The sequence below is a fragment of the Choloepus didactylus genome, chromosome 10 (genome assembly GCF_015220235.1).
Source record: "Choloepus didactylus isolate mChoDid1 chromosome 10, mChoDid1.pri, whole genome shotgun sequence".
NCBI lineage: Eukaryota > Metazoa > Chordata > Mammalia > Pilosa > Megalonychidae > Choloepus > Choloepus didactylus.
In genome coordinates, this window is record NC_051316.1 from 92,742,667 (window position 1) to 92,768,636 (window position 25,970).

The 25,970-nt window shown below is 52.3% G+C and overlaps 3 protein-coding genes across 11 annotated transcripts; 1 reads left to right on the top strand and 2 right to left on the bottom strand.

Annotated features, from left to right (window-relative positions):
- Positions 1-871: 871 nt before the first annotated feature.
- On the top strand, positions 872-4,265 carry ZDHHC12 (zinc finger DHHC-type palmitoyltransferase 12). 4 transcript variants are annotated; one of them, XM_037798675.1, is made up of 5 exons: positions 872-1,024; positions 2,495-2,637; positions 2,987-3,064; positions 3,144-3,394; positions 3,610-4,265. In XM_037798675.1, the coding sequence occupies exons 1-5, from the start codon at positions 925-927 to the stop codon at positions 3,929-3,931; spliced, it is 894 nt and encodes a 297-aa protein (XP_037654603.1). In that variant the 5' UTR covers positions 872-924; the 3' UTR covers positions 3,932-4,265. The 4 variants fall into 4 exon arrangements, with proteins under 4 accessions (XP_037654603.1, XP_037654604.1, XP_037654605.1 ...); XM_037798676.1 differs by having other exon boundaries at positions 3,228-3,394; XM_037798677.1 differs by having other exon boundaries at positions 3,231-3,394.
- Positions 4,201-15,374, bottom strand: PKN3 (protein kinase N3). Of its 5 annotated transcripts, none has more exons than XM_037798668.1 (22): positions 15,257-15,374; positions 13,002-13,230; positions 12,608-12,753; positions 12,000-12,111; positions 11,799-11,926; positions 11,407-11,590; positions 9,856-9,987; positions 9,639-9,748; positions 9,383-9,526; positions 8,884-8,959; positions 8,625-8,793; positions 8,329-8,416; positions 8,138-8,205; positions 7,741-7,804; positions 7,511-7,602; positions 6,878-7,054; positions 6,122-6,184; positions 5,913-5,989; positions 5,298-5,440; positions 5,099-5,206; positions 4,858-4,938; positions 4,201-4,744 (listed from the first exon to the last, which is right to left on the bottom strand). In XM_037798668.1, exons 1-22 carry the CDS (start codon positions 15,278-15,280, stop codon positions 4,532-4,534), a joined length of 2,628 nt encoding a protein of 875 aa, XP_037654596.1. In that variant the 5' UTR covers positions 15,281-15,374; the 3' UTR covers positions 4,201-4,531. The 5 variants fall into 5 exon arrangements, with proteins under 5 accessions (XP_037654596.1, XP_037654597.1, XP_037654594.1 ...); XM_037798669.1 differs by having other exon boundaries at positions 4,201-4,671; positions 9,844-9,987; XM_037798666.1 differs by having other exon boundaries at positions 9,844-9,987.
- A 3,518-nt stretch (positions 15,375-18,892) lies between these two features.
- Positions 18,893-25,858, bottom strand: SET (SET nuclear proto-oncogene). Of its 2 annotated transcripts, XM_037798680.1 has the most exons (8): positions 25,411-25,858; positions 23,773-23,830; positions 22,999-23,141; positions 22,544-22,647; positions 22,323-22,436; positions 21,564-21,734; positions 21,329-21,475; positions 18,893-20,705 (listed from the first exon to the last, which is right to left on the bottom strand). In XM_037798680.1, the coding sequence occupies exons 1-8, from the start codon at positions 25,481-25,483 to the stop codon at positions 20,682-20,684; spliced, it is 834 nt and encodes a 277-aa protein (XP_037654608.1). In that variant the 5' UTR covers positions 25,484-25,858; the 3' UTR covers positions 18,893-20,681. The 2 variants fall into 2 exon arrangements, with proteins under 2 accessions (XP_037654608.1, XP_037654607.1); XM_037798679.1 differs by lacking the exon at positions 18,893-20,705 and having other exon boundaries at positions 21,142-21,475.
- Positions 25,859-25,970: the final 112 nt, after the last annotated feature.

Here is a 25,970-nt window from a genome sequence, read left to right on the forward strand (position 1 = left end):
AAGAAGGTGATATTGGTATCAATGGGAGGTGTGGGTGGAGAAGAGAGAGGCAGGGCCGAATGGGAAAGACACTGAGGATCAGTTGATGGAGTTTGAGCAACGCAGGATAAGGTTTCATCTTAGAAAAGCCTGAAGCCTCCGGTTGGGAAAGTCGGTCTGATGGGGTATATACATGGTGGTTTACAGCAGGGGAGACTCCATTATTTAATTCCTCCCAACCACCTTAGGAGGTGGGTACTATCGTCATTGCCATTATATAGATAGAAAACAGAGCTCAGGAGTCCAGTAACTTACCCAAGATCACACAAGTAGGAAGGGGCAGTGCTGGTATTTGTGACTGTCTGACCCGTTGAACCCCCATAGCCAGAATCACCACACCACAAACCTCCAGTTTGTCTTTTCTGATTCCGTTTTCCAGTAGCTGAGCACGAATATCAGATATAAAGTTTCACTACGGAGCAACCTTGAGCGAGTCCTGCCCGTCTTGAGGCCTCAGTTACCACAACTTTGAGACCGACAAAAGGCGGCAGCCTGGACTGAGAAGAGCCCCTGGATCATTGAAGCGCCAATGTTGCTGAACGCATGCGCGAGACTGGGGCGTGGGGCGGGGGCGGAGCCGAGACACACCTTACTCTCGGGCTTTCGAAAGTTACCTGGCTGCTGGGGGCTGGGATTGAGGGAGTAACCGGCTGCGCGCGCGCCGGCCCCGCCTCAGCCTCTTCAGGCACCTGTTGGCTCGAGGGCCCACTCGCCCGCAGTTGCTATCCAATAGGCAGCCTCCCTGACCCAATCCAGCCCCGCCCACTCTCCGGATCCGCCAATCCCCGGGTGGCCACCACCCCCCTACCCTTTCTCTCTCACTCTCCCTCTGGCAAGGGCCCACCCCCCCGGCGCTTCTTCCGGGTAGGGCCCGAGGCCGAGGCAATGGCGCCCTGGGCGCTCTTCGGCCCTGGGGTCCTGGTGCGGACCGGGCACACCGTGCTGACCTGGGGGATCACGCTGGTACTCTTCTTGCACGATACCGGTGAGCCGGACCCCGCGTGAACCCGGACCCACCCGATCCCGCGTGGTTCCCCAGACGTTTGGGACTCGCTTGGTCCACTCTAATTCCACCAGCTCCTGAAGCCCCCTCCATATTTGTCATTTCTAGAGCCACCTGCTTTCCGCCTGATACCCAGTGGATCCTTAATTAATCCCGGCATCTTTCTAATCCCTGCCGGATGCCCTAGCCATCCAGGACCCATCCGGTGCCCACCAGATCCGAGGACCGACTCAAGTCCCCATCTCCCTGATCCTAACCGTAAATTGACTCTCAATCTTCCCTATCAGTAAAATCCTGAGGATCAACTGGATTCAAGAACCGTCATCCCACCCACTTCCATGGCCACTAACTGCCCAATCCAGACTCCCCACCCCAAGTCAAGAGAGCACCAGATCAGGGAGCGGCCAGTCACCCACCTTTCCCTCCATCCTCTTTGCCCTCCTAGCACCCGCTGACACGACACACCTCCAGCCCTTCACTCCCCTGAAGTAGTCCTCTACCCAGCCCTTCACCTGCCATATTGGCCTCCAGGAAAGTTCTCCCCCTTCCCCACTACGGGCCACAGCAGCCCAACCCCCACCCTTTCCTCTAGGGTCCAGCCTGAGCCCCTGGGGCCAGGACTGAGGGCCGTTCTTACTTTCCTCCCAAGACTCCCTCAAATCTCTTCAGCCGCCTTGGCACTTCAGCCTAAAAGCCTGTTCAGGTCTCTCCATCAGAAAACGACCACCCCGCAACCATTCTTCCTTCTCTGCTCCCTTTAAGGGATACCAGAGTTGTCCACACTCTGCTGTCTGGTTGTCTTATGCCCCCTTACTCCTCAGCGCCCAACATCCCCCAAATCCTGTCACCTCCATTGGCATAAACCCACTGTACCCTTCCCTGACCTGGGCTCCCCTCATGTCCCTCTGCAGCATCCGGGCTTGCCAGCCCCACCGTCCTGCGTTTCTGTCTCGTGGACACCTCAGACCTGGCCAGTCTCTCCCTGCTGCGGTCCTCATGACAGACCCCAGAGATCCAGGAGACAGTCTGGACCCCTCCTCCCTCTCCCTCCACATCCAGTCAAATCTGGCTCCTACGACCTCCATAACCCCCTCTATCCATCCTTTCCCCTTCACCCTCCTTGCCAGTGCCCTTGTCCACCCGCCTTGCTCTCCCACCTGGACAGGACTCTCTGCTTCCAGAGGGAGAGCTTTCAGAAACAGGAATATGACCCTGTAACCTCCCATGGTTCCCTTTGCCCTCTGGATAAAGTGCACACTGCTTTTTTGACTGAGCCCCACCTTCTCCCTCCTGTAAGCCCATGCTGCAGCTGCACCTGACCACTCATTGAACCCCATCCCCAGGCCTCTGCTCTGTCAGAAACACCCAGTCTTACCTCCAACTGTACCCCACCCCTACACCCTCCCGTTCTGCCCAGACCCTGGCCTCACTCTCCTCCTCTGGCTTCTCCAGAGCTGCGGCAGTGGGAAGAGCAGGGAGAGCTGCTCCTGCCCCTCACCTTCCTTCTCCTCGTGCTGGGCTCCCTGTTGCTCTACCTGGCTGTGTCACTCATGGACCCAGGCTACGTGAACACTCAGCCCCAGCCCCAGCCCCAGGTAACCGGTGGGGACCCTGGGGCCTGAATCTCTCCTACCCAAGGCCCCAGGAACAGTCTAGATGCCAGACTCTGTGCTGAGGTCTTTTGTGGAGCATCTCTGTAAATCCTTCTGCTAGCCCTGTGTGGCAGGAACAGCTAAAACCCCATCCTGCAAATGAGATCACCAAGCTCAGAGAAGTGAGTTGCAAGGGTCATGCATCCACCCCTCAGTCCCTGGCACTCTGCTCCACCCACTGCCAGCATTCTACGTGGGATGGGCCCCGAACTGTCCATGCCTAGAGCTAAGCCCAGCCCATCACTGCCTTCCAAGGGGAACCCCACCTTATGCTCTGTCCCTCCCATTTCAGGTGGAGCCCAAGGAGGAGCAGATGGCCATGGTTCCTCAGGCCTTCCCCCTTCGGTGCTGCAGATGCTGCCTGGTGGTGGTGAGTGACGCAGGGAACCCTGTGGGAAGGGCCGGGGTTGGGGGGCAGAATGAGACTCCCCGACCTCCTCCTGCCCTAGGACCCTGGGTCTTGGGGCCAAGCCCTGGCCTCACCCCTCCTCCAGGAAGGCCTCCCAGATTCAGGCCCTCATCCATGCCCACAGCAGCCCCTGCGGGCCCGGCACTGCCGTGAGTGCGGCCACTGTGTCCGCCGCTACGACCACCACTGCCCCTGGATGGAGAACTGCGTGGGGGAGCGCAACCACCCGCTCTTTGTGGCCTACCTGGCATTGCAGCTGGTGGTGCTTCTGTGGGGCCTGAACCTGGCATGGTAGGTGCTGCCGTGGGCAAGGGGGGAGGGTGGCCAGCATGCTCCTGCAAGGTGTATGGCATGCCAGGTCTCCCTTGGCTGAGGGAGGCTCCCTCTTCAGAAGCCTGGGACTCTCTCCCAAGTGATCTGCTGACCCAGGCTCCCTGGGGCCCAGCCGAGGGAGAGAGGCACCCCTGCCCCCTACCATCTCTGGGTCCCCTGTCCCTGTCCTGCAGGTCAGGCCTCCGGTTCTTCCAGCCCTGGGGGCTGTGGCTACGGTCCAGTGGGCTCCTGTTTGCCACCTTCCTGCTGCTGTCCCTCTTCTCCTTTGTGGCCGGCCTGCTCCTGGCTTCACACCTCTACCTGGTGGCCAGCAACACCACCACCTGGGAGTTCATCTCCTCACACCGCATTGCCTACCTCCGCCAGCGCTCTGGCAACCCCTTTGACCGCGGCCTGATCCGCAATTTGGCCCACTTCTTCTGTGGATGGCCTTCAGGGTCCTGGGAGACCCTCTGGGCCGAGGAGGAGGAAGAGGGCAGCAGCCAAACTGTTTAGGATTGTTGGGAGACAGGGCTGCCATCTTGGGCCTGAAAACCAGAGGGGCTGCCTCCAGCTGGGGTCTGCCCTCGGAGAGCGTGGGGCTCTTCACTCCTGCCCACTCCTCCTAGACCTCAGGGCAGAGCGTAAAGACAATGCCTGCCTCAGTGGGCACTTCTGCCCTCCAAAGGAAGAAGGGAAGGAAGAGGACTCGCAGGGGACTTGGACCCCTCGATTCTTAGCCCTCCACCACCACCACCACCCCAAGCCAAGCTGCCTCTGTCAAGCACAGTTTTACAAATTTAATAATCCATAAAGCAAGTCAAGTATTAAAAAAATAAAACAAACCGCTCCGCCCTATGGCGCCCTTTCTGGTCCAGGTCTCACTGGGAAGCAGAGAAGGGTTGGGTGAGAGGGGGAGGGCAAGCACTTGGCCCAGTGACACTGAGCAGCCCCAGGACAGAGCAGCCCCATGGCCGCACCACACAGAGCCCCAAGGGCTCATAAATACCAGGCAAGGCCTGGACATCCAGAACAGGGCACACAGGCATACAGGCAGGAGGGCAGCAGCTACAAGAGTCTGGGGCCAGGGATAGCTGGAGATGCCGGGAGAGGCCCTCATGGTTCCAGGAATTGCTCAGACACGAAATCAAAGTCCCGGAAGGCAGCTTGTTGGCGGGCAGTGAGTGGGCTGCGGGGGTCCGGTGGGGTCAGGGCAGGCGGCAACCCCGTGAACTCGCCTTCGAAGTAGCGCAGGTCTGTAGGGCCCCAGAAGGTGGGCACAAAGGGGGGCCGGACAGTGCGGGTGAGCAGGGCATGCCAGTCTGTGGTCTACGAGCACAGGGCAGAGGGACCTGAGACGGGAACAGCGGCCCCCAGGGATCACCCCACACCTCCCACTCTGGCCAGGTGCTGCTGGGCACCCTTGCCACCCAGCCACTCACCCTGAAGAAAGGCTGTGTCTTGATCTCCTCAGCATCCTGCTCGCCCGCCCCCAGGCGCTTCTCCGGGCACTTTTGGAGGAGCTGGGGAAGAGGACAGGGCTCACTTTAAGCATGCAGCCCAGGCACTGCCCACCTCCTCAGGTGCCCCAAGCGAGCTGGGCCTCGGCTCCAAGGAGGATGGCAGAGAGCACGTGAGCCATGAGCAGCCGTCTGCCCCAGCCCTGGACCTGGTAGTACTTACTTTCTGAATGAGCTCTAGTCCTTGCACTGACAGAAAACAGGGGTACGAGGCATCCGCATTGACGATGCAGTCAAACACCTCCTCCTCAGTGTCCCCCGGGAACGGGCACTGTGGAGATGGGGGCTCAGCAGGGTCCCTGGGCACCCCCCACCCCACCCCACCCTGACCAATGCCCCAGCAGCCTGGGCCCAGTGCTCACCTCACCCACCAGCATCTCGTAGAGCAACACACCCAGCCCCCACCAGTCCACCGCCCGTGTGTAGGCCTCTTGGGTCAGCACCTCAGGAGCCAGGAACTCTGGGGTGCCACAGAAGGTGCTTGTCCGGTCCCCAAAGCCGATCCCTGCAAAAACGACATCCATTTGTGTGCTCTGATCACAACAACCTGTGTGGTTGTCAGAATCAACAGCCAACCCTTATGATCCCATGTACAGGACCCCATGCCAAGCTCTTACCCCGCCCCCTGGCCCTAGGAGGTGGAAACAGTTATTATTGCCATGTGACTGAATGAGGAAGCTCCGTCTCAGAGAGCCAAGCTCACATGCCAAGGTCACACAGAAAGCAGAACCCAATTCCTTCTACCAGCCGAGACCATGGGCTTTCCCTCTCCAGCCAAGTGCAAGCTGGGGCTTTTTAAGAGCATCTGAGGTTGGGAAGGAAAAGCCAATGTGCCCAGCTGTCCCCAAGAAAAAGCCGGAGTGGGGGAACCAGGCCATCAGTGGGTAGAAAGAGGATTGTCTGGGAGATGCCACTTGCCCACTGACTGGGCTGGGTGGGCAAGCCTGGACAGGGGATCCTGCACCGGCAGCACCCACCTTCCTTACAGAGCCCAAAGTCTGCAATCTTCAGGAAACCCTGGGCATCCAGCAGGAGATTATCCAACTTCAGGTCCCTGAGGGCAAGGGAAACAGATCAAGGGGATGACAAGGGCAGAGACCCAGGGAACAGCAACCCACTCCAGAGCTGCCTGAGAAGGGCAGCATCTCCCTTTTCCTCCCCTGCTAGCACCTCTGGGGCAAGTTACCTGTAAATGATCTTCTTCTCATGTAAGAACTGCAGCCCCAGGACCACACAGGCCAGGTAGAACCTGGGGCAGTGGAGTGGGGGAGAGGTCAGGCCCAGGACTGCGAGGGGCTGGGTAGGGAGGCACTAGGCTACCCGTGGCCTGGGGACCCCTGGATGTCCCAACCAGAGTCGGGTGGGTGACAGAGACTTGACAAGCCTCATGCCCCTGTTGGGGGGTCTCCTCCAGGTGACTGTCCCAAGGTTGCTGTGGACTACCCTCCCTGGTGTCTTAATTGTGCCAGGAGTTCCACACACCTTATTCTCCCAGCAGCCTCTGTGACTGATAATCAACATGCCTATTTGTCAGGAGAGGATCTGAGACTCCAGGTAAGTGACCTGCCCAGGGGAAGTCACTGTGGGTAGGAAACAGCTGATATGCAAACCCAGGTATTTTGCCTCCTGAGCCTGTATTTGGATGGGCAAAAATAAAACAGCTCCAGCTGTCACCCATCTTGTATTTAGTATTCACCAGTCCCTGTGCTGGGCAATTTACAAATGCTCCTCTCATCTATGCAACAATTCTATAAGATAGATGCCTTAGCCCAATTCACAGCTACATAAGCTGAGGACCAGTGGGGTCACAAACCCTGTGCAAACTGGAGCCAGGATTTGCACCAAGACCTCTCTGACTCCATGCTTTTTGTGATGAAGGAAGTCTGACACAGGGAAGCAGCAAAACTGCTGGCAGAGACAAAGAGGAGGGTTGGGAACCCACCGGGCCTGGGGCTCAGGGAAGACATCCTCATGGATTTGCATCATGAGGTCACCGCCAGGCACAAACTCAGTCACGAAGCAGGCATGGCTGGGGGTCTGGAAGCAGGCAAGGAGGGAGAGGAGGAAGGGGTGCCCCGTGTGGGCCACAGCCTCCAGGATCCGCTTCTCGCAGTACAGGCTGCAGGGGAGGGTGTGGGTTTTAGAGGGAAGAAAAACTCCACTGGCTGTGCCCTGCCACCCACACAACACCCCTCACCCGTGGGTTTTCAGTCAAAGTGCCAGGCAGGTAGTGATGGCTTCTATGTATTGAGGGTCCCTGCGGGTCACTGAACCCACAAAACCACCACTGTCCCCATTTTACAGATGAGGAGACTGAGGTTCAGAAAGGTCACCTGCCTAAGGACACACAGTTAATAATTACAGGGTCTAAAAAGAGAACCCAGGCCTGACTGGCCCCAGAGCCTGCACCCTCAGCCCTCACTGGGACACCTCTCCAAAGCCCTTTGGAGTGCCTGCCTTTGCGGTGCCTGCAGCCTTTGGGGTGCCTGCAGTCCTGGCTACAGCCATTCTGGGCATCCTCTGGGGTCAGGTGGCTGGGGAAGGCCTGGCAGACCCCACTGGCCCAGCCACACACCTCTCTATCTCATCCCGGCCAAGCACTTCCTGCTTCTTCAGTGCTTTGATGGCGTAGTATTTCCCTGTCCCCTTGAACTGGACCAGGAGGACCTGGGGATCAGAGAGAGGCTGGGCTCCAGGTGGGCAGTACAGGGGAGCCCCCCTGAGCTTTCACCCCCTATCCACTTCCCCCGCAGAATTCCAGCATCCTGCCCAACCCCCTCCACTGCACCCGCCTCAGCCCACTACCTTCCCAAAGTGTCCCCGGCCCAGCACGGCCAAACAGCGGAAGTCCTGAAGCCGGGGGGGTTTCCTGTAAGAGAAAAAAGACACGGGAAGCTCCTAGAACAAGTGCGAGCCCCCAACAGGAGCTGCTCCAAACCTCCATGCCCAGTCCTGAGCTGTCCCCACCTACGGGGCTCGCAGAGGAGGGGATGGAGAACCAAAGGTGGGGGCTCCTAGACAGCAGTTTCCTGGGGTCTGGGAAACAGCCGGGACTCAGTAAGGTGAGCTCAGCAAGGTAAGAACCTGAGAGCGAGCCAGTGAACACACCAAGGGGCTGAAGAGTGATCGCTGAAAGGGGATACAAACACTCAAGCAGAGGGCCAGATTGCTCAAGCACACATGTGGGGTCTGACGGAGGTACCTGGTGGGGGAGGCTGCTGGAAACGGCCGGACTCTGGTCGTGGGCTCCACATGGGGGCGTTTGGTGCACTGTGAGGGGAGAGGGCAATCAGGGCAGAGCTGGGCTTCCTTTCCTCTCTCTCCGTGAGCCCCACCCCTATCCCCCATGTAGCCCCCAGGGGCTACAAGCTCTGTCGTCCCCCTGCCCCTCACCGGAGTCTCCTCAGGGATGGGCTCCTGGGGCAGGTAGAGGCGTGGGGGCTTGGGAGGGGGCTTCATCTCTTCTCCCACAGGGGCTTTCCTGGATGGGAAATTAGTGTGGGGAGGAAACAGAAGATACACAACCGGGCACAGCAGATGGAATGGCTGGTGCGGACAGACACACAGCCGTACAGAGACAGAGGCAGGGCTGACAGTGAGCAATGGGGACAGAAAGACAGCTATGGACTTAGCCTAGAGAGAGGGGGACCCACAGAGAGGCAAGCAGTCTGGAGTGAAGGGCTCCTCACCTGGGGGAGGCAGGGTCAGTGGACCCCCGGGGCATGGCTGGGGTCTGGGGGCATCCTCTAGAGGGGCTGATGGTGCTTGGGGAGCTGCAGGGGGGCAGCAGGTTCATGACCAAGCGCCCCCAGGCTGCCATGCTGAGGTTCATCTGGGACGCCCTCAGGAAGTCCCGGCCTGAGGGGCAAAGTTGGGGGGCTCAGTCCCAGGGCACCCTAACAGCCCCAGCCCTGCTCCCTACAGACACAGCCCTCACCCCCTCCACACCTCTGCGTTTAGAGAATATGCGTTTCTGCCTCTGCAGCCGCGGCCTCCTCTCAATGACAGGGTCACAGAAGGTCACCTGTGGGGTCAGGGGTCAGGGCTAAGGACCCGTCCCCCCCCGTCTGCCATCCTATCAGCCATGACATCTCCTCAGCCTCCAGCATCCCAGCCTGAGCTCCCAACATCAATGAATACAGGAGCCAGAAGGGCCCAGAGAGATGGATTCAAGGCCCTCATTGGTACCAGTGGGGAAACTGAGGCCCAGAGAAGCCGTGTTTGTCCAGGGTCACACATGCCTCAGGGGCAGAGTCAGGATAAGGACATAGGCCTCCAGACTCCTGTGAAGTGCTCTTTCCACTGCTCCTCCAAGAAGGGCTGGGAATCCTTCAGACATTCCCAGAGACCCCCTTCCTCTGGCCTCAAATAAGGGGGTGGGTCACACAGTCTACCTCTTCCAGCTCTGACAGATCCAGGGCCTGTGAGGGCAGGGGGCAGTGAGCACCTGGGCAAAGAGAAGCCCCTGTGGCACCAGGCTGAGGGAGAGATGGTGACAGGCATTGTCCAGGAAGTCCTCGAGCCTCAGAAAGGCCACGCCACACAGCTGCCGCCAGTCCCGCCAATGCACCCCAATCTCCAGCTCACGGGCCTACAGTGGGGAAGGCCAGGTTGTGGCAGGGAGCCACAGCATCAGGCCCAATCTGGTTAGCCTCCACCCCATGGCTAAGGTTACCCCTAAGAGCACACAAGGCCAGATTTACCCGCTCCAGGGGGATGATGAAAGTCTGGTCCCAGGACTGCCTGGCCACTGGCCCCCAGCCTGTCTGGCCCACGATGCGGTTGTCCACTTTCAGCACAGCCAGCACCTCACCTGCGGGACCAGAGTTGGGGCTCAGGGCAGGCCACGAGCAGGAGATCCCTTGCTGCCCACCCCACCAACCCCCGCTCCCTAAAGCCCCTACTTACTGGCCAGCTCACCCCCACCACGCTGCTTGGCTCTGGCCCAAAGCCAGCCTTCGGAGGGGCTCCCAGCCAGTGCGGCCGCTGGAGAACGTCCAGGCACGATGGTTAGCAGCCGCTCACAGCCCAGGAGATGGACTTGCAGTGTCCCTGTGGAGATGCATGGGGGTAGATGCATTGTCAGGTGCCATCCTCCCACCACCACCACCAATGTGCCCCTGAGACCCCAGGAATGCCATCCTCTCCTGGAGGTGGCTGAAACCAGACCCCAACCACATTAGGCCTTGGCAGCCATCTGTCATCCTTGGAGCAAAACAACTGGCAGACCTCCTGAGCATCCCCCATATGCAGGGGGACAGGGGGGTGGCTGCAGGGACACAGGCAGAGGAGCCAGAGGCTCAGGCCTCAGCCTAGGCCACATGAAGCCATAGTACACGATGAGATGCCCAGGGACCGGGGCCTGGAAAGCACCATGGCAGGGACAAGAGCTTGGGTCAGGGAACAAGAGGCCTGGCTTCCTGTCCCACTTCCTTCTTGGACCCCAGTTTCCCATCTGTACAGTGGGGATGAGTCCCAGCTCTGCCCCCACCTCCCACAATGGGTGCAAATTGTGTTTTGTCAACCGAGAGTGTTCATTGTTAGGGTCACTAGAGTTCTGTCTCTCAAAGGGTAGAGGAAGCAGTAGGAATCAAGCAGATTTTGAGGACACAAACTGGGCCCAAGTACACAATTTAGGGAGTCCAGGCCTGGAAGTTACACTCAGAGACTTCATAAACAAATGCAGATGCCCATGGTGGGAAGATTATCTTAGGAAGAACGACTGGAAGAACTGGGGTGTTTAGCCAGGAGACAGGATATGAGGTGGCCCCAAATAGTTGAATTCCAGGCCTTTTAACCTGCTATCCCCTCTGCCTTCCCCAGCTTCTGTACCTGAACAATGCCTGCAGGTCCTTCAAGACCAAGCTCAGATGCCACCTCCCGCAGGAAGCATTCCCTGATTCCCCAAGGCCAGGTGAGAGGTCCCACCTAGCCCTGCTCACCATGAAATGCTGCCTCCCTGCACACTCCCCCACCCCAGCGAGTGCTCTGTGCCAGCATGGGCTGGGCCCTCTAGATCCTACTGTATCCCAGTGGGGAATCTCAGGGCCCAGCAGAAAGCCAGTGCTCTCAGATTATTTGTTGATTGCAATTCAGCTGCTGCTTCAAGGAGATAGCTCTCAGTTCTATAAGAAATAATTTTCTATTAGTTTGAGCTGCCCAGGCCTGGGACTGGGAACCAAGGCCCCCAGGGCTGTAAGCTCCCCAACACTGGTGCTTTAACCATTATTATAGTTACCAATGCAAAAAATAGCTACATTGATCAAGTGCTGACCGTGCCAGGCACTATACCGTACCTCCAACAATTCACTGCTTCTGCACAGCAACCCTATAAACTGAGGTTCAGAGAGGGGATGTCAGCTGCCGGATTGGAACCCAGGTACACCGGACTCCAAAGTTCTTCCCCACCGTGCTTCAGGGTCCTCCCCCACCAGGGAGGAGGGCTCTGAAGGGAGAGGGAATCCTGGCTACCTGTCATGGCGGTGGGCTTCACAAGTATCCCTGAAGGCTGGGGGTTCTCAGGCACAGCAGTCCGCAACTCCCGGGCCACCCTGCCACGCAGTGGGTGGGCAGGAGGCAGTCCCTCCAGCAGCTGCTCCAAGGCCAGCCGCAGGAGGTCCAGTTTCTGGGAGGACTCCTGGAGCTGGGCCTGAGCCTGCAGGAGTGGATACAGGCAGGTGCAGGCCCTTGGGGCATCAGCAAGGGGCTGCTCAGCAGCCCAGGCCACTTTGAGACCCCTCCCTGCTCCCTCCTTTCCACCCCCGCATGGCCATCCAGCAGTGCCTCCCACCACTGCAGAGGGTGGCATGGGAACAAGCAGACCCTCAGAGAAGAGCGGGAAGGGGAGGCGGTCATGGTCTGACCTCGGCCAGTGCCTTGCGGTCCTGTGTTCGCCGGCTGCCAAGCAGCTTCACCACGTTCTTGGCACCCTCAGCCACAGCAGCTTCAATCCGCAGTCGATGCCGCAGCTCCTCTGCCAGCAGCTCAGGACCTGAGGAGGACAGAAGGGGTCAGGCAGGATTCCTCCCAGTCCTAAGGCCCATCCCCATTTCTCAAGGCCTCACCTGGCTCCGGGGATCCACTGGCCTCCAGGCTGCTGATTTTCATCCGCAGCAGGGCCACCTTCAGCTGGCTGTCCCGCAGCATCTGCTGGGCAGCTGCCAGGAGTTTCCTCTCCTATGGGGCCATAGCACATACCCCATCAGACCAGGACTGAGCCAGAGCCTCCTCCCTCAGGGCTGGAAGGAGTCAAGCCTTCCCATCAGAATTGGGCTGGAGCCAAACTTTCTCCATCAGGTCAAGGTTGGTGCTAGTCCTCCCCTATAAGATGTGGTCTGGGGCTGCGCTCCCTACATCATGCTGGGAGTCGGGACTATGGCTGGGCCTTCTCAACTTGGACTGGGATTCCCGCATTAGACCAGTGTTGTGCCTTCTTTGTTAGATTAGAGGTTAGAGCCATGTCTTCCCCACCAAATTGGAATTTGGGGCTTTGCCTCCCCCATCAGACTAAGGGTTGGAACTGTGTCTCCCCTATGGCGTCAAAGGCTGGGTTGCATTTCTTTATCATAATAGGGGAAATAGTTACACCTCCTCTTATAATTGAGAGTTTATGCCTCCCCCCTTAGATAGGAGGCTGGAGCCTTGCCTCCCTATCAGTCTCCAGGGGCCTTACCTTGGGGGTGCCACTGGCATAAGTGTGGGTCATATTCTCAGCCCCCTGCTTGACCTTCAGTTCCACCTGCAGTTGCCTCTGTAGAGCCTCCAGATGCCGAGCCCTTGACTGCTCTGCCCGTGGCTGGGGTCCTGAGGCTGCAGATTCTGTGTGCAGGGAATGTGGGGCACATGAGCCCCTTACCAGGAACCAAGATTTCACCCCTTCACTCCTTCCGTAGCCTAGCGTTCTCCTCCTCTCCCCTCCAAAGAGGTATCGGCAGAGAATGTCCTGAGGAGGCTCAGAGAGGTGAGGCAGCCTGCCTGGGGCCACACGGTGGTCAGGCACAAGGCCCAGGAACCAGGTCACCCTGGTGCCGCCTGTCCTGAGGGGTCTGCTCAGATTCCTCACTCACCAGCTGGGCTGGGCAGCTGGATGCGGGCATGCAGCTCCCGCAGCTCCCCATGCAGCTGTTCCAGACGGCGGTTAGAGGACCTCAGCAGCTGCTGCACATGGCCCAGGTGGCGGCGGTCTGTGGCCACACGACGCAGGTTTTCCACACCTTCCTTGATCTTCAGCTCCTTCTGGATGGCCCGGCGGATCAGTTCTTTCTCATCCTCTGGGGGCCGGTGGCCCACCCCATGCTGTGGAAGAATGGGAAGGAGTCACACCAGGCAGCTCTTCCCATGGGCCTTTGTTCACCACAGGTGGAGGAACAGAAGGAGAAGTACACAGCAGCCGGGACCGACACAGAAGGTTTGGGAAATTTCTCTGAACTTAGAGCTCAATACCCCTACACCAGATGGAATCCCAAAGTCCACTTATCCAGCCCATGCTCCTTCCTCTGCCATTCAGAAAAAGAGAAGGGTGAAGAAAAAACTTGCTAATGCTTATACAGTGCTTACTGGATGCCAGGTTCTGTTCTAAGACCATTACATATATTCGCTCATTTAATCCTTAAAGCAACCCCACAAGGAAGGTGCAGTTATTATCCCCATTTTACAGATGAGGAAACTGAGGCAAAGAAAGGTTAAGTAACTTGCCCAATGTCAGTCACAGCCATACAGAAAGAGATGCCACCATCTGTTGGGTCCCAGTCTCTCTCTCTCAAGCACCTTAATCAAGCTGCATTTTCTAAATCTGGGCACCAGGGTAGGTGGGAAAAGAAGCTCGGAACTGAGAAGGGATTCTCCCAAGATCACATGGAGAGGGCAGCTGGAGGCCTGAGTAAGAGGCCAAGGCTTGCTCCTCTGATGTCCCAGTGCTACAGGTGCCAAGGCAGGGCACGGAGAGGAGCTGAGGAGGACTCCAAGGGCCCACTCCCAGCTCAGCTCCTGGGAGGAAGTAGAAGTCTCTCTCACTACTTTACCCCAGCCTAGAACAAGGAAAAGGAAAACCTCCTCCCCAGGAGCCATTTCAAAGTAATCTGTGCCAAAGCTGTCCTCAGCTTTTATAGGGCCCCCAGGCCCCTCACCTTACCTCTTGGCTCTCCATCTCCTGAGCCTGGTAGAAGGTGTGACCACCCCAGCCTCAGGGACTCTCACCCCAGGCCTCTGCTGGCCAGCTGGGCCTGGCTCTCAGAGGGCAGGGGCGAGGCTCAGGAAATCCTTTGACCGCCCTAGGAGAGAGGGCCAGAGCCAAAGGCCTGAGCAAACAAAGATCTCATGGAGCTGGGGGCCCGGCCACCAGGGTCCTGAGTCACCCTTCTGCCACTGGGTGGAGGTTCAGAGGAAATCGGAAAATGTGTACAAGTCACTGCTGGAACAGGCAGACAGACCTCCGGAGGAAGGGGGTGGGAGGGGGTGGACTGCAGGCCTGAGGGCTCCCTGAGCAATTGGACTCTCTACCATATCCCACACTGAACTTAAATCCCAAGGTCCTATCTCTCTCAACTGGAATCCCGCCATGTATACACACACCTTCTTTCTGCTCTGATCTGGGACCTTATCTTGTACATACTTGCCCCCTCTTATTTGTTCTGGGTTAGGACGCCTCCCGTCCCTAATAACAGACACACACACACAACCTTGGTCTCTGTGCCCACTTGCACCGATTGCCAGCTCTGCCCAAGGACCCCGCATCCCTCAGCATTTGAAACTGGAACCCTCTGTATACCGGAAGGTTCCCACTCCGCGTGGGCTAGGCCCCACCCCCTCGCGTACACACACCCCACGTGCCTTGTGCGTTCTGGGAAGGACCCTTCAAAAGTGCACGGATAGGACCCCTGCCAGTGCACACACAGCCTTCTCCCACCAGGACCCCCTCCCCATGTGCACCCACGGGCCCCCACCTTTGCTTTCCCGGCTAATTCCCATCGGCCTTACATTCCCGCCTGAAGAACAGATTTTAGGAAACTTTGGAGCCCACCCTGGTGGCCCTGACTGTGGATTCGGAAAAAATCCTAAACTGGCTCTGAGTCATCCTGACGACTCCTTTGGGGCAATTTCCAAGAGCCATAAACAGCCTAAGCCCAGTACTCAGGTCCTCCCTGAGAAGGTATAGTGGGGATCCCAGGGGCTGGGAGAGACGCGCGGCAGGGTTGGGGTCGCGGATTTAGCGGGCAGGGCTTGGGGACGCGGCCGAAGCTTGGGGCACCCGCGGTAAGAGTGAAGCTTTCACCGCACCCCCTTGGCCCCCGGCCACAGTCGGGTCTCTCCCGGCGCCGTTCACCTGCTGCGGCGCCCCCTCCTCCATGGCGCCGCTCGGACCGTTCGGGCCCTTCCTCCTGACCACTCGGGTTCCGGAAGCCCCGGTCCCTCCGCCAGGACGTTCAAACTTGAAACTTCCCGGGAAGCTGCGCCCAAGACGCGGGATCGGGCGCCCCCTCCCGAGAACCGCTGGCCCTTCCGGGACCTTGGAATCAGCGCCGCCTTTCGGATGAGCCGGTCAGGGCCCCCGATTGCACTCCTGAATTCTGAAGCCCCAGTGCCTCGTCCGGATCCGAAAATCCGCCGGACCTGGGACCCAGCACCCTCTTCTGGGTCCAGTTCCCGCTGACATTGACCATGCCAAGCGCAAGATGGAAAAGCAGAAGTTTGTAGCGTTGCCCCGCGGAACGCTCTGAGGGGCAGGCCCGGGTGGAGACAGCACCCGCTGCCAACGGCGGGGCGGGGCGCTAAGTCGCCATGTCGGGGTCGCAGCCTGTGTGGCGGGTCCACTCCTCTTCCTCCTCGCTCTGCCAGGACCTGGCTTCCCCCCGCCCCCCAACGCTCTGGGTCTCCTGGGTCAAGTCCCTCCGTCTCTGAGTCTAGGTTGTTGTGGTGTAAAATGGGTTAATCTCAAACTATTGCCCCCACGGAGTGGTTGGCCCTTTCTGAAAGATATTAGTCACTGTAAGAACATGTGTGTGGAAAAAAGTAAAACCTCACCCCAATTATAAATTACAGAGGAAAGAGCCAAACGTCTCTTGACCCCCACCATTTAACCTGATAGCTTTATGGTCAGCCAGAACCACTGTTCCACTTTTGAACTCGAGTCCATCTAAACATTAGAAAAGCATTTAGTTCTTGTGAAATTGGGCAAGTCACTTGACCTTTCTTTGCCTCAGGAAAGTGATAACTAGTCTGCACAATTTGCCCAGCGTTGGCTTGCCTGTCAGGGGGAATCCTGGTTCTTTACTGCCTAGCCTAAGGCCTTTTCACCAATACTGGGCATACTGTGCTTACGAGTAGTTTGCGCCAGGTCTTCACCAGGGGCCTCCTACAAGGAACCAAAAGGAAAAGGTACTTTTAACTTCCGAAGTGAAGGAGCAAGGATATCAAGGGTGGCTTATTTGCTGCCTTGGAAGAGGCGCCCTCCAGTGCTTTCACTGAACGAAACGATGTCAGTTGCACTTTGCTTTGACCACCTCCCTCACAATGGACTGGAAAAGAAATTGGCAAGCCATGGCAATCCTGGGTTATCCTAACAATGGGAAATCAAAGTGTTATCAATATATGTGGAGACAACTTGGTTCAGCAGGACATGCCTGTCCAGATGTTTTAATTAGAGGCAAACTGTTTACGCCTATCAGAATTATTATACATTAGAGAACCTTAAGACAAACACCAGGCATATAGAGCACATAGATGCTTCAAAATGGAGCTCACCATCCAGCTGTCCAGAGCAGAATGTAAAGACTCTCAGCTTCTGACTGCAGTTCATAGGTTTAAAAAAAAATCCATGAATCAAATTAGCAAGCTCCCCCTTTCAAGGAATTCCCCCATAGTGCAAACAGTCATACCAACAACACTAATTAACACTTTAAAAATGTATTTGAATTGATGGGTGAATGCCACTTCTGGAAGTCAAATGGGTAACCTGATTCAAGTAACTCTCCACAGGAAGGTATTTATTGTCCATCTCAAGGGTCATTTATCTACTCCCTGAGCCAAGAAGCTGAATTATGTGGAAGAATAAGTCAAGATAGCTTTGAGTCTGCTATGAAGTGTTTCACTGCCTCACATATTACATTAAGGGAGAGTAGATCAGAATTAACAGAACCTATTCACCTCTTTCCTAATGCACACAGGCTGGGCAAAAGCAAAGTTTCCATGGCCTCCAGAGTACAAACTATAGGGAACTTAAGTCCTGGGCTTATGGAAGCCTGAGCAGATAACTACATTTATCTGCATTTTACATATTTGATGGTGATGGCAATTTATGGGATTGCAAATCTTAGGAAAACTGAAGTTCAAGTTTAACATCCAGCAGATAGTGCAAATTCCAGCTAATTGGCTGTTAAAATGTCTGTATAAACATTCAGTCTGAAAGGAACCTAAAACTTTCTAGCAGGCCACATAATGAAACTTTCCTCCTTCCCATAAACTTTGGAAACATCAACCCATAAGACATTTAGACTTGCCTCCCTTGTGTAGATCTGAGTACACAATGTCACCAATCAAGGTGGCACACCCCCACTCCATTTTCAATGTCTTCACTATTCTTGTTATAACTAGACCTGGTAAAAAGTAAACCCGTAACCCTTCATAAACACTGGTTGCTGCTAGGGGTGGGGGGAGGACAGACTTTTCAAAATGCAAAACTGTTGTCCTCTTTAAACAATTGGAGTGGGTATTAACTCATCTCCTAAAGAACTTGTCTTGGTCTTCAGAAAATCCTGAGTCTTCATTCTTTGCAACAGAATTCCTTTTTTTTCCCCCCCAACAGCCAGAAAGGATTCATATCAAAATCTAACAAAAAAGGCAGACAAACCTAGTATTGGGACCAGCTGAGACCATGAAACTCGTGGCATTATAAAGCAGTAATGATTACCAAATGGATTAAAAAAAATTGTTCAGAAATCCTCTTAAGTCCAAAGGCCCCCAAACTCCATGCAACAGTTAAAAACTCATGCCTTTTAGAAACCAAGCAGCCAACTTAGGTAAAGCAATCTGGCCAGATGTAAAGCAAATTTGTCAGCAGGTAAGATGTCCAGTTATCCTGTGAGTCATTTGAATTTTAAATTTGAATCAAAATTGGCTTATGAACACCTGAGTGTTAGCCTGCTATGGAAGTAGGGGAGTCCAGTTTAAGATGCAAATCAAGTAACCTCATCAACTGCAGGGATGGTCTAGAATAGAGCATTCCTTTAGGTTTTGAAAACAAGTGTAAGGACGCATTATAAGTTACAGTCCCAAATCATGAAGTTATTAAATTCCCCTCATAAGCAGAGTATGGCACAGCTTTAGAAGAGTATGTGCTTCCTATAGAAAAACTACCTAGAAGTCACTATTTGTTTTGCTCTTCTTAAATGTCCTTGTAGCAAAGGAGCTTTAAGCCATTCATTCAACCCTTTCCAATATTAAAGACCATCAGAGAACCACCTAGCACTCTTTTACAGGATTTGAGACATTAGTCTAGAGCATATTACCTTAAGGGATCCACATCCAAAAGATAAATCAACATTTATAATATAACAGCCCTACAACTCACCATAACATGCAGTTATGGTCAACTGTCTTTGTACGACACAAGACTTACTTAATGGTTATTTATTCAGTTGTTGTTTTACCCAGTGAAAATCCTTTAAATCAAAATACAGAATCCCCCTCAGGAACTATTAACTGCATTCCAAACAAGGTTTGAGCCAGCAATTTGCCTATGACTTACAATGGACCAACTCTAGCCTCTTCATATAGATCTATGCTCCACTTACTGTCAGACCCTATTTAAAGAGCAGTTTCCCCACCATCCCATAGAGCAATTTTCCCCCTTCCCAGTCACTAAAAATGCAAAAAACAGACAAAAAACAAACAAAAAACTTTACCATCTAAATCCAAAAGCAAGTAACATTTCTCTACAAAACAAGGAGAATGACCCCAGTCAAAAAAAAAATCTTTATGTTCCTTTATTGGAGCAAGATTCCTGACCGATATACAGTGATGTATTCACTCAACAGAGACCTGTGCAGAAAAATTACATACTATCCATCTAAACAGGTTTTGATACACTTTGCCTCTTGATGGAATAGTTCCATTTATAAAGTTTTATACATCAAAAGCTTTGAATTTGACCAGGCTGGCCATTAAATTCATCTCTGAAAAAGTTAAGTGGCATTGAATTTTAGCTATTATATTTTACAGCATTAAAAGCTTATGCATTAGGTAGCTTCTCAAATTGTTATATGCACAGTGGCATATAGCAGACCAAGCAGAGTCCATCATCTCACCCAGATTCACAAAGATGAGTCTCATTTGAGAAAGCTTTGTTAGATAGCTGGTACTTCAGACAAAAAGTAATCCTAACCTGAGTTTCTCACCAACATGACTTCCTACACGGAGCCCTTCTTCTTGGTCACATTTTAGTGCCAGTGAAGACATGCCAGCAACTGCCCCACATGTAACTTGGCCTTAGAGCACCAGGTCTGGCTGACGGTGGTGGCAGGCACTATTTTCATTATTATATCCAGATAAATAAAAGCCCATTTAAAAAAATGCCAACTAGACATTTTAAAAACAAGGGTACAAACCCTCAAACTGAATTTTGAGCAATCTGATATCACCAATGATGTCTTTTCAGAAATTGATGGCAAATTGTTCCCACAATGTTTCCCAGCTATGGAGACATTAATACATTGACTCAAATCCCTTTATTCAATCCACATAGCCCTGAGGTCATCCTGCAAAGTGCGTATCAAAAAATTTGGAGATAGGGTGACAAAGTTTGACAATGATGTGTTAAAAAAGTCAAACTTGGAACATCTACATTGTATCTGTTCTGAGAGAAAAGCATCAAATCCTCTGTGTACACATTTAGTTTTATTGTAACAAAGCAACTTGTACACTTTTAACGTTTAAAACTGAGCATCATCTTTCCTTTCCAGTGAAACAAAAAGAAAATTTAAAAATAAACAGGAACAAAATTACAATAGAGAAATGTCAATTCCAAATAAGATCCTACAGGTTCTGCTGATTCTCCCATCGAGTGGCAGGGCAAGTCATCATTAGGAGAGAATTTTATTTTAAAAGTGTCATCTTAAACTGCAAGGATGTCCATTAAACATCACAATTAAACATGCCAAAGGAGAAGCCATGTTGTCAAAATGCCCACTTAACCCACCCAAACATCTCAAACCCACCCTTTGCTGACCTTCTATAACCCCATTTTTTTAAGTTTTTTTTTTCTTTTTTTAAACAAGAGAAAGTAGACAGATACATGTTGGTAAATGCTAACTGTCCATATTCACATAGAGACACAGTGTAATCTCTGAGCCCAATATACAGAGAAAGAAGGAAAAAAGCTAGAATTCTATGCACTACTACACAGGGGCCTAGCACCCTCCAGCTTCCAGCTGAGTGAAGGAAGCAGAAGGTTTCTCTTTTTTCCCACAGAGCACGGTGGTGTGTTGATTCCATAAAGTTTTTTGTTGTTGTTGCCAAGACAGGAAGGTATAAAAACGAATTTGGAACAGAAATGGGTAGAGATTCTTTTCCCACTGTATTCTGCGCAAGGTATTTCCCCCAAAATAAGTTGAGAATCATGGTGTAAAGGAGAGAAAAGAGATCTCAAAAACAGGGCGACTGAGCACAAGAGGGAAAAAAAAAAAAAAAAAAGACTGCAACTTGCTCCCAGGGACTGGAGAAAATTAAAAAGGTTGGAATCCATCAGTGTTCTATTAGTCATCTTCTCCTTCATCCTCCTGTAAGAAAAAAGTGGGCGGTTAAATCTTCAGGGTTAATACTCACTAGTTTTCATATGCTCTACAGACCATGATGGATCCCATAGAACATAAGGAAAACAATATGGGCACCCAATTTCTGAACCTATACATCAATCTGCATTGACTCTATGTTGAAAAAGCCCAGTGACATTCTTCCAGATAAATTAGTAACTTTTCAGCACTAACCACATCATTGGACACATTTCATACCAAACAATTCAAACCAAATGAAAACTAATCTATTCCAATCTGACTAGTCAAGAATCCTAAAGTTTGCAGGTTTTTGTTATTTGGGAGATTTCCTAGGACTGTAACCAGCTGCACAGCCTATCACTTTCATTAAGTACTGGTTAGAAAGACAGGCTTGAGAAACCATAAAAACTAAATCCAAAAGCAGAACTAGTCAAATTATGGATACAATGCGATTATCAAAATTTTTATTGATTCTTGAGACAGAGAAGGGTTTATATCACCCACACAATCAGTTCTGGGTCAGTTCCATTACACAATCAAGTAACACGGCGAATTCTTTAAGAATCAGTTCAGCTCTGAATGGGCATAAAGATTCTAGTCTTCTAAGATTTAGCCAATTTTTCTTTTACCTCTCCTTCCTCTCCCTCATCATCATCTTCATCTTCTTCCCCTTCATCCTCATCCCCTTCTTCATCAATATCTTCCAATCCTTCTTCTTCTTCATCATCATCATCATCTTCTTCTCCTTCCCCTTCCTCATCATCCATATCAGGAACCTTAAAAAAACAAAAAATTACCTTAAACACTCATTTTTTATCAAATGACACATGTGCAACACTGAATACAAGAGCATTTGCCACTCACCAAATAGTACTGTAATGGATTTGGCCAAATATCATCTTTGATGACCTCTCCTAACTCATCTGCACCGGCATCAGAATGGTCAGTAAACCAGGTAAAGAAGCTCTCTGGCTCCTCATGCTGCCTCTTCCTGCTGGCTTTATTCTGTGTTTGACTTGAACGTTTCGTCAAGTCCTAAATGAAGATGGAAAGAACTTTTGATATAGGCTGTCTGCAATATTAAATTCCCTGTAATCTAAAATAACAAATTTTCCCTCAAAGCAGAACCAAATATAGACATCAGTATATTATCTACATTATCATTGTCTAAAATTGTAATTATAAAATTTACAGGGGGTCTGTAAAGAGCAAGCTCTAAAATCCTAGATCCACAAGATTGCGCCCTCTTAATTTGATGACAAGTTTTTGAAGACAAGGCCACACCTGAATTTTTTTCATAAAATTAGTTCCACTTTAAAAAAATGCCATTACACAGTATGATAATTAATAAATATACCTTAACTTAAATGCAGGCATAAATGGGTTTTGGGGAAAGGGCAAACCATTTGAAGAACTCAATTACCAATATAGAAATCCCCAAGTTTGCCTAATTCTTAAAACAAACTTGCATTATAATTTTAATGAGAGCTCTAAATTTTATCACATTGGTACATTTTATATTTTCACATTTTGTATTTAGCTTATTACCAGGGCACCAAGAATTGGTTAAGTTCCACTAAGCCAAAATACACAAAATATCCTGTCCAATTCCTAAATGCATACCTTTCCAGATTTCCATTTGATTTCAGTCGACTTTGAGGATGGATCACCACTCTCATTCAGATGAAATTCTTTGGAGAGAACTTTATTTTCAAAGTAAGGATTTTCATCAAAATACTAGGATAAATGATTAAAGGGTTAGAAATCAATTTTTAAAAAGCTCTTCTAAACAAAGCTGAGATTAATTTCCATAGTGGCAAACAACATGAATTATTGATACTTACAAAATCTATTCTGTAACCTGATTTAATATCTTCAAATTCTGTCACTTCAACTCTGGTCAAATAATGCAGTGCCTCTTCATCCTCCTCCCCAAGAAGTGCAGACACTAGACCAACAAATTACAGGTTAAGTGAAGTTTAAACAAATGAACATTAATAACAATCCAATTTAGTGAGCATCTTTGGTTTCAGAAATCCATTATTAACTGAAGAAAATCAAAGAGCTCTTAACTACTTAAGAGTGTCAAAGCTGTCACCATCTATTATCAAATAATTAAACAATTCAAAGTTAAAATACAGTCTCTTCCAAATAGATAGAAAGCATTTACTTTCACGTCTTTTTCTCTTTTGTGTGTTTCATCCTCTATGTGCAATCCAGTATGAGGTCTCTTCATTCACTAACATGCTAGCATCTTCCTTTTAGTAATACCCTTCCACTCACTGGGGGGAAATCATACCTTGTGGATGGTTGACAAATGTTGTTACCCAAAAATTTGGGATTTTGGCGATCAATTCTGACCTCTTCTGAAAGAATGGTTGGCGGAGTTTATTATATTTCTGTTCTACTTTCAAAATCTCCTCACTGGCTTGCTCATTAAGTCTGGAGCAAATGAAAAGACATGTTGACAATGGGATTTGACAACCACAAAAATTGATGAGGCTACAGAGTGAATATTCTTACTGGCTTTATAACAATACCTATTTATCATAAACAAATCATCTTTTTTTGTAGATGTAGATGCCAAAATCATGATGGCTATTAGCAAGAAATTCAGCCTGATTTACAATAAGCACCAGTAAGACAGTTCTCAAACTGAGCATACTGGTAACATTGTATATTTACTTCATCTACTACTCTATTACCAGGACATCAATTGTTTCTCTCAGGCAGGATTTTTTCTTAAGCTGCTAATCAAGTAACAAAGTTATAAGGTAAGCCAGAGCAACACTGATGCCTAATGCTGAACAGTAAGAAGTCTACACATAGCAATTGAAGCAATTTGTAGCCTCTGAAAGAAACCCAATCTTTCAAAAGGTCAATATACTTTCACCAAATATTTTTTGGTGACTATACAAATATCTGACAAATAATTTTCATACCATTTCTAACCAAGTTACAATCATCTCCCTGCTTAATAGACACAGATTTAATTGACCATATTTTTAATGACTACCAGGCCAGTAAACACTTCATAGAGAATATCGCCAAAGGAAATTAGGAAAATCTTTACCTGTCTATTTCATTTTGTACTTCATCAATATGTTCAATTGCTTCCTGCTGTTCTTTTTCTGCAAGAAAAAGTTGCGTAAGACTCAATACTAATCAGAAAACGCTAGTTTTCCCAATGTTAAGAAACACTGTTTATGGTATGTTAATTACATCTCAATAAAACTGTTTTTAAAGAGGGGGTTGTCTACTATACGGCATGCTTTCCACGTGTTCATTCATTTAGTTGACAAATTACTTTTAATTAAAGGGCCATTCACCAATCACGCTATCTTACTAGGCTACTTAGAAAATGGTTTTGACTGTAGCACTTTTTAAGAGTTCCATTACTGGGGAAAAAAAGAGGCCAATTATCACAGTTCTATTACAAAAAGAAGAAAAACCTCATTAGGAGATTTTTATTTATCACATTAGATACTTGCTACAGAATACCAGCTGAACAGAAGAATATAAGGAAACTAATCTCTCCATTAGGCTATCAATACACCAATGGTAGAAACACTTTTTCTAGAAAGTTGAAAATTCTGTTCAATATCTATTGCATTAGTGCAACAGACACACCTACAAAGGGAAGCCACGCGGAACTACTTCACCAACCTAAACACTCTACTTAGAGTAAGGTGAACCCCAGGACTTGAATGTGACCTTTCTCACCTCCCCCCAACCCAATTTCAGGCGAGCTGCTGGCTTCAAGTGCGACACCACACGGTTCTGTAGTACACAGGGAGCAACTACCAAGTCAGAAAACTATGAAGCACAAAAAGAGGAGAGGAGGAAAAGGGGGTGTGCTATGAAAAGGTGTCCTTTTTGCCCTGTAAAGACTGCAAAGCCTACAAAGCTAAGTGGGCGTGAAGGGGTTTGATCCAACGGTTCATTTCCGGTGACCATCCCGGGATTTGCAGCACCTCCCCCCATTGCCGAAAAAGCCTCCACGAAAAGGTTAGTATGTTTTCTAACAGTCATTTTAAAGACCCTCCGACACTCCGGCTGCTCGCGCTAGACTTCTCAGCACGCCGCCGCGAAGGGGTAGCCACTCCACGTGGGGACCGTGTCCGGGGCCGGCCGGAGCATCCTCGCACCCGGACTAGGCCCAGTGCGCGGCCCGCCGCGTGGTTCCCCGCACCCCCACCCCGCCCAACCTCGCGGCAGAAGGCCGCGCGGTAGCCAGCCTCCGGGTGGGGGCGCCGGGGGCGCCGCCCGCGGGGGGGGCCGAAAGGGGGAGCCGCGCGGGAGGCCCGGGCGCGGGGCCGCGTCCGGCCGCACCATGTGGTGGCGGCGGCGGCTGATGGGAGCGAGGCATCATGGCGGAGCACAATAAAGAGAGGCTTCTCGGGAGGGAGGGAGGGGGAGGAGAGCGAGAGAGGGGGGAGAGGAAGGGGGGTCTCCTCCGCCCGCGCCGAGGAGGCCTGCAGCGCCCCCGCCTCGCATCGCAGTCCGCCGCGGCGGCGCCACCCAGGCCCCCGGCCCCGCCGCGCACAAAAAAGGGCGCCGAGGCCTGTGGCCACCCCGCGCCCAGCCCGCCCGCCGCCCCCCTCCGCCCAGCGCCCCCCGCGCGCGTCCGAGACTCCGCCGGCGACTGCGGGCCGGGGCGGGCGGCGAAAATGGCGGCGCGGGCCGGCCCCCGGCCTCGCCTCCTCCTCACCTGAGGTCTCGTCGGCCCCGTCGTGGTTGGAGTTGAGCTCCTTTTTACTGACTTTGGCCGCCGGCGCCGACATGGTGCTGCTCCGCGGTCGGGGGGGGAGCGGGGAGGGGGAGAGAAGGGAAGGCGAAGGGGGCGGGCAGGCGGCTTTCCCTCAAGCCACACGCGCTGGCGCTCACTCGGTCCGGCCGCCTCCTCCTGGCGCTTGCTCTCCCTCCCCCTCGCTCTCGCTGCCCTCGCGGCCTAACGACGAGGGAGGCGCTGGGGCTAGGGCAGGATGCCGGGCCCCGGTTGGGGCTCCTGCTTACGGAGAGGAGGCGGCAGCGGCGACAGAAGCTGGCGGGCAGGCGACTGGGCTCCCTCACTCACGCTCCGCGCTGTAGCTCGCTGCTCGCTCTCCGCGAGCCGCCTCCTCCTCCACCACCTCCTCCTCACGGCGAGGGGCGGGCGGCAGAGCGCAGGCGCGCCAGTCCTCGCGCGCACGCCCCACCCCCAACCGGAGAGGCTCGCGCTGCCTCGCCATTGGCTGGAGCGCCGGGGCGAGGGGGCGGAGCCGCGGCGGG

Excerpts from the sequence above, each read along its gene's own strand:
- ZDHHC12 (XM_037798675.1), top strand. The coding sequence starts at position 925 with ATGGCGCCCTGGGCGCTCTTCGGCCCTGGGGTCCTGGTGCGGACCGGG. Across the intron at positions 2,638-2,986 it reads AGCCCCAGCCCCAGCCCCAG|GTGGAGCCCAAGGAGGAGCA; the intron begins GTAACCGGTGGG and ends CTCCCATTTCAG. Across the intron at positions 3,065-3,143 it reads GCAGATGCTGCCTGGTGGTG|GACCCTGGGTCTTGGGGCCA; the intron begins GTGAGTGACGCA and ends CTCCTGCCCTAG.
- PKN3 (XM_037798666.1), bottom strand. The coding sequence starts at position 15,280 with ATGGAGGAGGGGGCGCCGCAGCAG. Across the intron at positions 9,988-11,406 it reads GAAGCCCACCGCCATGACAG|GGACACTGCAAGTCCATCTC; the intron begins GTAGCCAGGATT and ends GCATCTCCACAG. Across the intron at positions 8,206-8,328 it reads CCATCCCTGAGGAGACTCCG|TGCACCAAACGCCCCCATGT; the intron begins GTGAGGGGCAGG and ends CTCCCCTCACAG.
- SET (XM_037798679.1), bottom strand. The coding sequence starts at position 25,483 with ATGTCGGCGCCGGCGGCCAAAGTCAGTAAAAAGGAGCTCAACTCCAAC. Across the intron at positions 23,142-23,772 it reads GTACAAAATGAAATAGACAG|ACTTAATGAGCAAGCCAGTG; the intron begins GTAAAGATTTTC and ends CATTTGCTCCAG. Across the intron at positions 21,735-22,322 it reads TCAAATGGAAATCTGGAAAG|GACTTGACGAAACGTTCAAG; the intron begins GTATGCATTTAG and ends ATCTTCATTTAG.